Source organism: Balaenoptera physalus (assembly GCF_965194825.1).
Source record: "Balaenoptera physalus genome assembly, chromosome: 5".
In the NCBI taxonomy this organism is placed as follows: domain Eukaryota; kingdom Metazoa; phylum Chordata; class Mammalia; order Artiodactyla; family Balaenopteridae; genus Balaenoptera; species Balaenoptera physalus.
Window position 1 is genome coordinate 89,086,673 of NC_138884.1, and position 15,175 is coordinate 89,101,847.

The window sequence follows — 15,175 nt, forward strand, 5'->3', positions numbered from 1 at the left end:
AGTGTTTTTATCATAAATGGGTATTGAATTTGTCAAAAGCTTTCTCTGCAACGATTGAAATGATCATGTGGATTTTCTCCTTCAATTTGTTAATATGGTGTATCACATTGATTGATTTGAGTATATTGAAGAATCCTTGCATTCCTGGAATAAACGCCAGTTGATCATGGTGTATGATCCTTTTAATGTGCTTTTGGATTCTGTTTGTTAGTATTTTGTTTAGGATTTTTGCATCTGTGTTCATCAGTGATATTGGCCTGTAGTTTTCTTTCTTTGTGACATCTTTGTCTGGTTTTGGTATCAGGGCGATGGTGGCCTCGTAGAATGAGTTTGGGAGTGTTCCTCCCTCTGCTATATTTTGGAAGAGTTTGAGAAGGATAGGTGTTAACTCTTCTCTAAATGTTTGAGAGAATTCGCCTCTGAATCCATCTGGTCTTGGGCTTTTGTTTATTGGAAGATTTTTTAATCACAGTTTCAATTTCAGTGCTTGTGATTGGCCTCTTCATATTTTCTATTTCTTCCTGGTTCAGTCTTGGAAGGTTGTGTGTTTCTAAGAATTTGTCCATTTCTTCAAGATTGTCCATTTTATTGGCATATAGTGGCTTGTAGTAATCTCTCATGATCCTTTGTATTTCTGCAGTGTCAGTTGTTACTTCTCCTTTTTCATTTCTAATTCTATTGATTTGAGTCTTCTCCCTTTTTTTCTTGATGATTCTGGCTAATGGTTTATCAGTTTTGTTTATCTTCTCAAAGAACCAGCTTTTAGTTTTATTGATCTTTGCTATTGTTTCCTTCATTTCTTTTCCTTTTATTTTTGATCTGGTCTTTATGATTACTTTCCTTCTGGTAACTTTGGGGTTTTTTTGTTCTTCTTTCTCTAATTGTGTTAGGTGTAAGTTTGGGTTGTTTATTTGAGATGTTTCTTGTTTCCTAAGGTAGGGTTGTATTGCTATAAACTTCCCTTTTAGAACTGCTTTTGCTGCATCCCTTATGTTTTGGGTCATCGTGTTTTCATTGTCATTTGTTTCTAGGTATTTTTTGATTTCCTCTTTGATTTCTTCAGTGATCTCTTGGTTATTAAGTAGTGTATTGTGTAGCCTCCATGTGTTTGTATTTTATACAGATTTTTTCCTGTAATTGATATCTAGTCTCATAATGTTGTGGTCGGAAAAGATACTTGATACGATTTCAGTTTTCTTAAATTTACCAAGGCTTGATTTGTGACCCAAGATATGATCTCTCCTGGAGAATGTTCCTTGAGCACTTGAGAAGAATGTGTATTCTGTTGTTTTTGGATGGAATGTCCTATAAATATCAATTAAGTCCATCTTGTGTAATGTATCATTTAAAGCTTGTGTTTCCTTATTTATTTTCATTTTGGATGATCTGTCCATTGGTGAAAGTAGGGTGTTAAAGTCCCCTAATATGATTGTGTTACTGTCGATTTCCCCTTTTATGGCTGTTAGTATTTGCCTTATTGTATTGAGGTGCTCCTATGTTGGGTGCATAAGTATTTACAATTGTTATATCTTCTTCCTGGATTGATCCCTTGATCATTATATAGTGTCCTTCTTTGTCTCTTGTAATAGTCTTTGTTTTAAAGTCTATTTTGTCTGATGTGAGAAGTGCTACTCCAGCTTTCTTTTGATTTCCATTTGCATGGAATATCGTTTTCCATACCCTCACTTTCAGCCTGTATGTGTCCCTGTGTCTGAAGTGGGTCTCTTGTCGACAGCATATATATCGGTCTTGTTTTTGTCTCCATTCAGCCAGTCTATGTCTTTTGGTTGGAGCATTTAATCCATTTACATTTAAGGTAATTATTGATATGTATGTTCCTATTACCATTTTCTTAATTGTTTTGGGTTTGTTTTTGTAGGTCTTTTCCTTCTCTCGTGTTTCCTGCCTAGAGAAGTTCCTTTAGCGTTTGCTGTAAAGCTGGTGTGGTGGTGCTGAATTCTCTTAGCTTTTGCTTGTCTGTAAACGTTTTAATTTCTCCATCAAATCTGAATGAGATCCTTGCTGGGTAGAGTAATCTTGGTTGTAGGTTTTTGCCTTTCATCCCTTTAAATGTGTCCTGTCACTCCCTTCTGGCTTGCAGAGTTTCTGCTGAAAGATCAGCTGTTAACCCTATGGGGATTCCCTTGTATGTTATTTGTTGTTTTTCCCTTGCTGCTTTTAATATTTTTTCTTTTTATTTAATTTTTGATAGTTTGATCAATATGTGTCTTGGTGTGTTTCCCCTTGAATTTATTCTGTATGGGACTCTCTGTGCTTCCTGGACTTGATTAACTATTTCCTTTCCCATATTAGGGAAGTTTTCAACTATAATCTCTTCAAATATTTTCTCAGTCCCTTTCTTTTTCTCTTCTTCCTCTGGAACCTCTATATTTCGAATGTTGTTGCATTTAATGTTGTCCCAGAAGTCTCTGAGACCGTCCTCAATTCTTTTCATTCTTTTTTCTTTATTCTGCTCTACAGTAGTTATTTCCACTATTTTATCTTCCAGGTCACTTGTCTGTTCTTCTGCCTCAGTTATTCTGCTACTGATCCTTTCTAGAGAATTTTTAATTTCATTTATTGTGTTGTTCATCATTGTTTGTTTGCTCTTTAGTTCTTCTAGGTCCTTGTTAAACGTTTCTTGTATTTTCTCCATTCTATTTCCAAGATTTTGGATCATCTTTACTATCATTATTCTGAATTCTTTTTCAGGTAGACTGCCTATTTCCTCTTCATTTGTTAGGTCTGTTGGGTTTTTACCTTGCTTCTTCATCTGCTGTGTGTTTCTGTGTCTTCTCATTGTGCTTAACTTACTGTATTTGGGGTCTCCTTTTCGCAGGCTGCCGGTTCGTAGTTCCTGTTGTTTTTGGTGTCTGCACCAAGTGGCTAAGGTTGGTTCAGTGGGTTGTGTAGGCTTCCTGCTGGAGGGAACTAGTGCCTGTGTTCTGGTGGATGAGGCTGGTTTTTGTCTTTCTGGTGGGCAGGTCCACATCTGGTAGTGTGTTTTGGGGTTTCTGTGACCTTATTATGATTTTAGGCAGCCTCTCTGCTAATGCGTGGGGTTGTGTTCCTGTCTTGCTAGTTGTTTGGCGTAGGTTGTCCAGCACTCTAGCTTGCTGGTCTTTGAGTGGAGCTGGGTCTTCGCGTTGAGATGGAGATCTCTGGGAGATTTTCACCATTTGATATTACATGGAGCTGGGAGGTCTCTGGTGGACCAACGTCCTGAACTTGGCTCTCCCACCTCAGAGGCATAGCCGTGATGCCTGGCCGAAACACCAACAGCCTGTTATCCACACGGCTCAGAATTATAGGGAGAAAAAAAGAGAGAAAGAAAGAAAAAGATAAAATGAAATGAAATGTAATGAAATGAAATAAAATAACGTTATTAAAATAAAAAATAATTATTATAAAAAATTTTTAAAGTAATAAAAAGAGAAAGAAAGAAGAGAGCAACCAAACAAAAAAACAAATCCACCAATGATAAGAAGCACTGAAAACTATACTAAAAAAATGAATAAAAAGAAAAAAAACGGACAGATAGAACCCTAGGACAACTGGTAAAAGCAAAGCTATACAGACAAAATCGCACACAGACGCATACACATACACACTCACAAAAAGAGAAAAAGGGGAAAAACTATATACATATCGTTGCTTCCAAAGTCCACCCCCTCAATTTGGGATGCTTTGTTGTCTCTTCAGGTATTCCACAGATGCAGGGTACATCAAGTTGATTGTGGAAATATAATCCGCTGCTCCTGAGGCTGCTCGGAGAGATTTCCCTTTCTCTTCTTTGTTCGCACTGCTCCTGGGGTTCAGCTTTGGATTTGGCCCCGCCTCTGCATGTAGGTCGCCTGAGGGCGTCTGTTCTTCACTCAGACAGGATGGGGTTAAAGGAGCAGCTATTCGGGAGCTCTGGCTCACTGAGGCCGGGGGTAGGGAGGGGTACAGAATGCGGGGCAAGCCTGTGGTGGCAGAGGCCGGTGTGACATTTCACCAGCCTGAGGCGTGCCTTGTGTTCTCCTGGGGAAGTTGTCCCTGGATCACGGGACCCTGGCAGTGGCGGGCTGCACAGGCTCCTGGGAGGGGAGGTGTGGATAGTGACCTGTGCTTGCACACAGGCTTCTTGGTGGCTGCAACAGCAGCCTTAGCGTCTCATGCCCGTCTCTGGGGTCCGCGCTGATAGCTGCAGCTCACGCCCGTCTCTGGAGCTCCTTTAAGCGGCGCTCTTAATCCCCTCTTCTTGCGCACCCTGAAACAAAGTGGCAAGAAATAGTGTCATGCCTCTTCGACAGCTCCAGACCTTTTCCTGGACTCCCTCCCGGCTAGCTGTGGCTCACTAGCCCTCTTCAGGCTCTGTTCATGCAGCCAGCCCCAGTCCTCTCCCTGGGATCCGACTGAAGCTGGAGCCTCAGCCCCCAGCCCCCACCCGCTCCAGCATTTGCGCATACAGACCTCTTGGGATGGGGAGTGCTGGTCGGCACCGATCCCCTGTGCGTGAATCTCTCCGCTTTGCCCTCTGCATCCCTGTTGCTGTGCTCTCTTCCGTGGCTCTGAAGCTTCCCCTCTCCGCCACCCGCAGTCTCCTCCCACGAAGGGTCTTCCTAGTGTGTGAAAACCTTTCCTCCTTCACAGCTCCCTCCCACTGGTGCAGGTCCCGTCCCTATTCTTTTGTCTCTGTTTTTTCTTTTTTCTTTTGCCCTACCCAGGTACATGGGGAGTTTCTTGTTTTTTGGGAGGTCTGAGGTCTTCTGCCAGCCTTCAGTAGATGTTCTTTAGGGGTTGTTCCACGTGTAGGTGTATTTCGTCTTACTCTTCCGCCATCTTGAATCCCCTCTCTATACTGTAGTTTTGACTGTCTTGTGGATTTAAAAATGCAGCCATATAGTAAATCTTTTAGTTAAGCTCATTTTGCTTAACTTTGAGACTTAATCTATGTTGGTACCTATGGTTGTAGACTGTTCATTTTCACTGCTGTATAATATTTCACCGTATGGATATATCATGATATCCATTCTACTGTTATAGTTCACATTCTCAACATCATCTAGTATTTTACATGTAAGTGATATATGTTTACACACATGTGTAAACCAGCTTTATTTATATCAAACTTACATGTAAGAAGAAAGACTGATGTTCAATAGACAGGTTGATGAGTTTTGACAAATATATACAGCCATGTGACCACAATCAAGATACAGAACATTTCTATCATCCCTCAAAATTCGCCTTTGCACATTGGCAGTAAATTATCCCATCACCTGCATTGGGGAACCACTGATCTCACTGAATTACTTTTGCCTATTCTAGAATTTCATATAAATGGAATCATACAGCAAGTAACGTTTTGTGTCCAATATCTTTTATTCAACCTGATGTTTATGAGATGCATCCATGTGGCTGCATGTCAGTTTGTTGTTTTGTCTGTTGAATGTTATTCTTTTGTGTGATTCTCCCACAGCTTCTTTAACTTTTGCATGTTGACATACATTTGGGTGGTTTTTCTTTTCATCTACATGTATGTCTGTTGAATATATACTTAGGAGTAGAGTTGCTGTCATAGTATATGCTTATCTTCCACTTTGGTAGGTAATGCAAAGTGGTTCTCATCGTTGAGTGGTTATGCTCACTTATGTTAACACTAGCAGTGTATGTGCATTTCTTTTGTCTCACAGCCTCAACAGCATTTCGTTATTTAAAAAAATTTAGCCATACAGGTGGGCGGATAGTTATATTTCATTGCGATTTTAATTTGTATTTTCTGATGACTAACGAAATTGAGCACATTTTAATGCATTTATTGGTCATTGACCATGTTTCTATCTTCTTTTATGTGGTGCCTTTTGGAGTCATTTACCCATTTTGGGGGAGGGGGGTTGTTGTTTTGAATTGCATTCTCTGTGTTTTATAATGATTTTTAAGAGTTATTGATGCACCATGGGTATGAGCCCTTTGTCGAATATATATTTTCCTCTTCTACATACTGCTTTTTTATTCTTTGATGGTGACTTTTAATGAATGAAAGTTCTTTAATTTAGTCAAATTTACCATTACTTTCCTTTAGAGTTAGAATTTTTCATATCTTAAGACACAGAAGATATTCTGTTTTATCTTCTTCTAGCTTTATTGTTTGGCCTATCATGTTGGGATTTATAATCCACCTTGAATTGATTTCTAGGTATAGTTTGAGGTAGGAGTACTTTTTTTTTTTTTTTTAATACCAAGTGGATATCCAAGTCATCTTCTTATTAAAGACATGCTTTGCTCATTGCTCAAGATTGACATGTTTGTTTTAACTTAAATGAATACTGAGTGCCTTTATGCCCATTCTACTTCACTAATCTATATATCTGTCCTTTTATCAGTAATGTAGTGTCTTCATTACCATAGCTTTAAAAATAAATCCTGATACCTAGCAGAGCAAGTCTTCTCACTTTATTCTTCAAGTGTCTTAGTTATTCTTGGTCTTTTGCTTTTTCATATAAATTTTAAAATCAACTTGTTAAATTCCACATAGATACCCACCCCTGTAACCCTTTTGATTGGGATTGCATTGATTCTACAAATGAACATAGGCAGTGTTGACATCTTTGCAGTATTCAGTCCTCCATATATTCCTCCATTTAATTAGATTTTCTTTAATTTTCTCAGGAATGGTTTCTCAGGACTGAGTTCTTACAAATCTTTTGTTAGATTTAATCCTGGGTTTTTATATTTTTCTGATACTCTTGTATATGGTATCACTTTTAATATTTCATTTTGTTTGCTGATATTTGGGAATATAGTTTATATTTTATTTATCAACCCTATGAACAGTAGGTTTGCTAAATTCATTTTTAAACAACTCTTTGAGGTATAATATTTGCATAATAAACTGTACCAATTCAAAGCATATAATTTGATAAGTTTTGAAAGATGTGTAAACCTATTAAATTATCACCACAATTAAGAAGTGGCAGTTCCATCATCCCTAAGCATTTCTTAGTGTCCTTTTACAGTCCATCCGTCTTTCACACTCCCTTATAGAATCATATAGGATATACGTCTTTGTGCCAGGCTTCTTTCGCTCAGCATGATGATTTTGAGAGTTATTCATATTATTATGTTTAGTATTAATTTGTATCCTTTTATTAGTTCTCCGCCCCCCCCCCCAAGCTTGGTAGTAATCCCTGAGGTCCTTATACCACCATTTGTTTATCATTCACCTGTTGATGTACATTTAGTTTGTTTTAAGTTATTGATTATTGAGGGTAAAACTGCTATGAAGAAAGACCAGAAAAATTTATTTCCCTGGAAATATGTTTTCAATTCTTTTGAGTTTCTAGGATTGGATAGCTGGGAGCTTAAATTAACTTTATCAGAAAATGTCAAGCAGTATTCCAAAATGGATGTACCCTTTTACATTCCTGCTGGCAGTATTTAAACCTTCTATTTATTCAACATACTCTCTAACACTTGGTATTTACAGCCTTAAGTTTATCCATTCTAATGAGTCTGTATTTATTATCACATTTGTGTATCCTCTTACAAAGTGTCTATTTAAATTTTTGTCCATTTTTAAATTGAATCATTCCTATTAATAGATTGTAAGTATTCTTTTTATATTTTGGAAACAAGTCATTTATCAGAAATATGTGACAGCATAAAGGTCCAACTTTTTTGGGGGGGTGGTGGTTTTTGTATCTTATTTAAGACATCTTTGCATACTTAAAGGTTGCAAAATTTTTCTTCTGTTGGTTTCCAGAAGGTTTAGAGTTTTAGTATTAACATTTAGGCCTAAACTGCATTTCAAGTTAATTTTTGTATATGGTATGAAGTAATGGTTGATATTCATTTCTTTTTTTAAATTGAGCTATCCAGTTATTCCAGCAACACTTGTTGAAAAGACTATCCTTTCCCCATTGAATTGCCATGACATAATTTTTCAAAAATCACTGGACCGTAGATGTGTGGGAGTATATGTGGACTTTCTGTTTAATTCCATTGATTTATATGTCTGCCCTTTCACCAGTACCGCACAAATTTGATTGCTGTAGTTTTAGGCTAAATATTGAAATCATATACTATAAATCTTCCAATTTTGTCTTTCTTTTAAATATTCTGACCATTCTAAATTGTTCTTATTTGCATGTAAATTTTAGCATCACCTTGTTAATTTCTATAAAAAAGATCACTGGAATTTTGTTTGGGATTATGTTGACGCTATATATCAATATGTGGAGAATTCACATCTTAACAATATTGAGTCTTCCAATCCATGAACATGATATATCTACTTATTTAGGTCTTCTTTAATTTTTCTCAGCAATGTTTTAGAATTTTCAGTGTGCAGATCTTGCCCATATTTTGATAAATTTACCCCTTAGTATTTCATGTTTCTTTATGCTATTGTAAAAGTTATATTTTCAAACTATTTTTCCAATGGTTCATTGCTAGTATTTAGAAATACTATTGATTTTTAAAAATATTTCCCCCATCCTGGTACCTTGCTACACTGACTTAGCAGTTTGAGAAGCTTTTAGGTAGATTTTTAAGGATTTCCTGTTGATTAGATACAGACTTCTGCTTATAAGAGGCCTTCCTTTCCAATCTGAATGTTTTTTATTTCTTTCGCTTGTTGCACTGACTGCAACCTATGAACTAATGTGTATATAACTAGTGAGCGCCCACCTCCTTGCCTTATTTCCAGTCTTAGGGAAAATGATTCAGTCTTTAATCTTTGATTATGACGTTGGTTTTTCATAAATGCCCTTTATTAGGTTGAGGAAGTTTTTTTCTATTCCTAGTTTGCTGAGAGTTTTTATCATGAATGGATTTTGAATTTTGTCAATTGGTTTTTCTGAATCTATTGCTGTGAGAATGATTTTTCTCCTTTATTTTCTTAATTTGGTGAATTATATTAATTTTTCCATGTTAAACCAACTTTGCTTTCTTGTGGTAAATCTCACCTGGTCATAATATATTATCATTTTTATGTATTGTTGGATTTGATTTGTTAATATTTTGTTAACGATTTTTGCATGTTAAGTTTATGAGGAATATTTGTCTAACATTTATCTGTTGTTTTGTTTTTGAATGGTTGTGTATTAGTAATACTGGCCTTGCTGAATGAACTAGAAGTAGTCCTTCCTTCCCTATTTTCTGAAAAGGTTTGCATAGAATTGGTATTATTCCTTCCTTAAATATTTGGTGGAGCTCACCAGTGCAGTATTTGGGCCTGGAGCTTTTTGTGGGTAGGTGATTAATTACTGAATTCAATTTTTCTAATAGATACAGGGATATTAAGATTTTTCTATTTATTCTCGTGTCCGGTTTGATCATTTGTATCTCAAGGAATTTTTCCATTTCATCTAAATTGTTGGATATATTGGCATAAAGTTTTTCTTAATAATCTGTAATTATCCCTTTAATGTTTGTAGGATTTGTAGTGATGTCCTCTCTTTCATTTCCGATATTGGTAATTTGTCTCTTCTGTCTCTCATTCTTATTTTCCTTCCCTGAGGTTTATAAATTTTATTGATCTTTTCAAAGAACCAGCTTTTGGTTACCATTATTTTTAAATTTTGTTTCTATTCTATTTCATTGGTTTCTGTTCTTTTATATAGATATAAATAAATAAATAACTACAACTACATAGATATAGTCTTTTCTATAGTTACTTGGGCATATTTATATTTAAGAGAAGTAAGGACACTGTCCTGATCCTTATATTTAAATGGAAAAATAGAACTCTTTCATATGGTGGTAGGTATTCATTACCTTCTGTTTCCACAGTGTTTTCCTCTGACATTGCTGTTATGTTGTATTCTAATTAATTACCTGTAGTATTTCTCTCTCAAGGCTTTGAGATCTTTGAGAAAAGGTCTTATGTATTTTCAAATTATGTTCTTAGAGCCAGACAGATTTTTTATTCAATATTGTAAAGCTAAAGACAAAAAAAATCATAAATACTTGCGCAAATATGTTCATTTACTTTTGTGAATTATAAATGTAAAAAGCAAACACTTGTAAAATCCAATAAAATCTCTTCCTTTAAGGCTATTTAAAAAGACACATTTATGGAATTTGGCCATTGTATTTGTTCATTAAAATCAAACTTATTTTTGAATATTGGTTTTTCTAACAAAAAGAATATATGTGCCTACAATTAATCCTTTACTTAGGATGATAACATCTATTTTTACGTATTTTATCTATTTTTCCCTTTGCCTTAAGCTATTTCCGTGAGAGAAGAAATGTTCCTACCTCAACTGGAAAATCTATGACACAGCAAAGTGAGTCTCAGCTTTTAAAGTCTGTAAATTAGTTAGTACTCATTTGATACTCTTACATGTGTTAAAATCATGGTCAAGAAGGCAGCCCACCTGTGGAATAGGGAATAGTGGGAATAACTGTCTGCCAGGTTCATAGTACTCCAGACACTTTTAAAGGTGAGTGAATGAAAGACAGTAATATATACGCAGACTCCTGGAAATTTGCACATGCTAATGTAAAAAGATTTTTTTACCCAGGCTTCATTTATCATTAACCACAGTCGAAAGCATTTAACTAAATTATGTGGTTTCTGACAGTCTGAACTACAGGGCGTAGATTTATGGAAAGTAATTTTGCCATGGTAACAGGAAAAGGCTGACATTGCTCTGGTCAACTGCTCATTGACAGAGGCTTTTCTTTCTTTTTGAAAATTCTGCTTGTACAAGTTCAGGAACATTCTTCTCAATGCTGTTAGCAAACACTTGACTACTGAACCTTTAAAAAAATTTGCCACAGCAGAAAACGCAAGTGTTGAGAATTCTTTCTTGTAGATCGGTGTAATTCAGGGATTGTGGAAATTCTCTTGAAATAATTTACTTACAGGTGCATTAGTAGTTATGGTATTAGAGGGATTATATTAAGTGGATTCTGGCATTTTGAATGCTATAACATCTAGCTGTTATGTTAGTGAACTTTTAATGATCATTTGTTTAAAATTCCAATAGAATTAAGATTAATTTTCTGCCATTAAAACTAACCTCTTATTTAGGAATTAACATTATAAACACACCATGACAATTTCCATCGTATGGGGAAATGTGCTTACTTATATTAACGTGGATCCTATAGGTTAGCAAGGACAAATGTGACACATCACACTTTGAGAAACAGTGAGTAATGTGTTTTGGTTGTGAAGTGAGGGGTGTATACATTGAGAAAATCATGCTTAGAGTTGATTTGAGGATAAGAATTATGAGCAGAATTTTGGACTCTCAGAGAATAAAGCTTAAGTTGTGATATTGCTATAAAATAATTAAACACATGCCTTTTTAAAACAATATTTCACATTATTCACATCTTTCCATTCTCATCCTATAATTCCCCCAAAAGATACGAATGAGGAGAATTCATCTTCCATTTTCCCTTATGGAGAGACCTTTCTCTTCCAGAGACTAGAAAATTCCAAGGTTAGTCCCATACATTTTAATTTTTTTCCATATTCAATTCTTTGCTTTTCTGCCTATATATGCCTCTTCATTTTCCTTTAAGCTGTTTGAAGAATGTGTTATATTGAAGAAAGAAATTTCCATTCAGCGAAATTCTGCTCGGTAAAATCATGGCAGATTTATATCTTTAAAAATATATCACAGAAATACATTTCAATTTGATTTTAGGAATACAGATCAGTGGGTTTTCAAAATTTACCACAAGTTACTTTAAAAAAAAAAAAAGAGTAAGACAAACCCCTGTAAAAAGGAAAGGCAAACTGACAAAAGCCACTAGATTTTACTTTGCCTTATACCCAAATATAGACAGACTTCTAACTATTTACAAATCTTAATTATTCAGTTTATCACTCAGTCTTTCCTCTCCACTATTTGTGCTCTTTTGGTATTTTATTTCTTGGTCATGATGAAAGAGAAGTTGGAAGACAAAAAGTAAGTGGGAAAGTAAAAGTAAATAAATTTTATTCTTAGCACCTTCTGTTCTTCTTAGTTGAAATGATGAGTTATTAATGATTTAAATAAAATATTGAAAAAGGGATCAAAAGGCTACCATTTAATATAGTCACCCTAATTAAATTGTTTTTATTGAAAATTGATCTAAACAATTAGACGTTTGTTTAATAAAACTAAACCCAGATACTGTGAATCTTTGTAGAATATTGCTCCCCTAAAAAAACTTGTATTTTTCTTATAGAAGAGATCCATAAGGAATGAATTTTGGACCCAGGAAGAAACACTCAAAGGGGTAACAACTACTGAAAGAAACTCATTTTTTGTCAAATCAAGGTATGAGGACATGATTGATGATGGTTAATTCTTTTGAATAAAATGTTATTTAATATACAATGTTGAATTCTTGCTCATATTATATTTCTAAGAAAATAGTTTACATTGGTAAGTCCAAATCCTTTCTTTTGACAACAGCACTCATTTCAGTAATTGAATTTAGAGCCTGTAAATTGATTCTATAGTCTGTAGCACATTATTTTTGTCTTTTCCTAATTGAAACCATTCTCCCTTTCCCAAAGTGGCAAATATGTGGTGACCATGTTTGCACTTTAAAGATAGGAAGTTACCTTACTATGAAGAAGAAAGGGGCAGTGCCAAAAATGTCACTATGTGAGGTGCAGAATTTTTACAAATGTAATGTATCCTTTTATTAGAAGTTCAGCATTGGCAAGCAGCTTGAAAATTATCCAGTTATTTGGATCACACATGAGATTGAATAGAGTTTGTAAGATACCAACTTAGATTTTATTTTTCTCTCAGCTTTATTAGCACTTGATGTAGTGCATCATTACCTAACATTTGTCTATTTTAACCTTTATTCTCCAAGGCTAACACTGTTGAGGGTTTCCTTAAGATGAACTAAATAATTGAGAATCTTCAGAAGGCATCTGATATGAACTTACTACAGTGCAGAGTGTGGAAGGGGCCAAGTTAAGTCCTTTAAGGTGGCAATGATTTTTAGAATACCACGTCCAGAAGGATGTAATTTGACTCCTAGGCATATCTGTTTCATTGATTAGCAAAAACTTCTTTGTAATGAGTTTTATTATACATAAATGGCTGAGCCAATCTGTTTTGTCATTCCTTAAATCTATAGGAATATACTTAGCAACTGTGTGTTCCAGTAAATATTATACGTTATACAGCTTTTACCTTCTGAATGTACCCTGGCCCTTTCTTGTTTTCTAGTTAGCAATGTGGTGCAGTTTTTTTGTCATTAGTGATGCAAAATAATACTAAAGTTCTCACCAGTCAGGTGTACTCTTTGTTTTATTACATTATATGGAACATAGGGTCCTTGAAGTCAATTAGTGGAGAGTCAGAGAAGGGGCAACATGTAGAAATAAGATCTCCAGTACCTCTCTCCACGAGGTAGTGGTTCATGATCTGGCCCATTAAGTGGCTGGCCACTTACTGGTGCTGGTGAAGACGTTTAAATTGTGATGCAGAGAATATGGCAGTCTCCATCCTCACCACTCTCACCCAACCCCCAAAATAAACAGGTCAGATGAAATGATACATAAGAAAAAATACACTGCTTCTAGTAGTATTCAAATATGTGTTAGTATAATGAGAGATTTCTATTTTTCAGGAAGTTTTAAAAATTATCAGATGTGTTAATTGAACTCCAAGATTTTTCCTGGCCTTAAATTTCTGTGATTGGTTGTTTATAAATAGAAAAAGTAACCAATGGCTTAAGTCACATAGAGCTGTGGGAAATATTAAAACCATTCTTTTTCCATTTAGCTTATATGATAACAGGATGGAGAATGTAAGTGAAGACAAAGTAGAAGATATTTGGATACCTCGAGAGGACAAAAACAATATTCCTATAGACTCTGCTTCGGAATCAGAATATTCAACGGTAGAAGAATGCTTTCAGAGTTTGAGAAGAAAACATTCAAAGCCATCTAAATCTCGAACTCAAAAAGCAGTGAATTTGGCCTCTGTTAATAGGCACAGTTATCCACTAAGCTCAGCAAGTGGAAAGGCTGATTCATCCATCATTTCCTCAAATGTAATATCTCCCTATGCCTGTTTTTATGGATCGTCTGCAAGAAAGGTTAAATCGGGATGGCTTGACAAACTCTGTCCCCAAGGGTATGTATTTATTCTTCTTTGTTTTTTTTTTCCTAAGTGGCATATTTTTAAAAATTCAAGCGTATCCATTTCTAAACCTGCTAGGTTGCTGTTGCGCCTCCCCACCCCCCAAGCATACAGAGACAGTTCATAGGGACTTTGAATACACTTTTGCAAATGCTGTTCTTTAGATGTAATGTGGGGCATGGGCCGTGTGCTGAATGGAATTCTGGGTTAAGGTTCTGCATAGCAAATTAAAACTGGAAGTTTAATTTCACATCTAGATCCTTAATGTTAGTTTCTAACTTTGCACCAAAATGCAATATCTTGTGTCTCAATTTGTAGCAAAGAAAAACAACACTGATTGGGTTTGTATTACTCAACCCACACTGTTTGGCCTTCGCTCCTATTATAACAGCGTTCTGTTTGGGAATACAAGGCTTATTGTAGTTAGGGGAAAGTATGTCACTGTTACATTTTAGGCTTCACTGTTATTGATATATTGTTTTGAGTTTTGAATGTTGCACAAAAGGTCAGAGTTCCTTGAATATTATACTTTAAAAGCAGATTTATCATTTCAGTTGTTGACAAAGAAACTTCTGTCCTTAAGCATTTTGCAGTACTGAGAAATCTTTGGGGAGGGATTATGTTTAATTAGAATTATTTTCTGACATCCTGAATTTTGAATGTCCTTTTGAAATACTTACTGGAAATGTTCCTCATGAATTATTAAATTATTTAGGGATTAAATCTCTTATGTTTAAGTAGTTGTTGTGGTGAGTCTCTATGTTGTGCTGGTTTTCTCTACTCTTCCCCTGAAAAGGTGCATCATTTCTAGAAAGCCTTGTTTTCTCCTAAAATAAATTTTATTAGCAAAAAAATTGCCAGAAGAAGTATCAGTTGACTAGTGGGAGAAGGAATGATATTTCTTAAGAAATAGAGAAAAAAAAAAGCTGAACCCTTTTGTGGTTAGTAATTACATGGTTAATACTTTATAGGATTGCATCCCTTTAGCAAATTAGATGTTGACTAAACTGAAGCAGAGAACTTCTTAGCATCATGTATTTTGTCTCACTCCTTTCTGGTTCCATTAGGATGACAAA

General features: G+C 35.3%; 1 protein-coding gene across 10 annotated transcripts in view; it reads left to right on the plus strand.

Annotated features, from left to right (window-relative positions):
* Nucleotides 1–15,175, plus strand: part of ARAP2 (ArfGAP with RhoGAP domain, ankyrin repeat and PH domain 2) — a 206,873-nt gene that overhangs the window by 22,678 nt on the left and 169,020 nt on the right. For all 10 annotated transcript variants that reach the window (XM_082464518.1, XM_082464520.1, XM_082464521.1 and 7 more), the window contains 4 exons: nucleotides 10,219–10,277; nucleotides 11,368–11,444; nucleotides 12,178–12,269; nucleotides 13,740–14,093. In XM_082464518.1, the coding sequence (XP_082320644.1) occupies nucleotides 10,219–10,277; nucleotides 11,368–11,444; nucleotides 12,178–12,269; nucleotides 13,740–14,093 (582 nt within the window). The remainder of the gene's footprint in view (nucleotides 1–10,218; nucleotides 10,278–11,367; nucleotides 11,445–12,177; nucleotides 12,270–13,739; nucleotides 14,094–15,175) is intronic.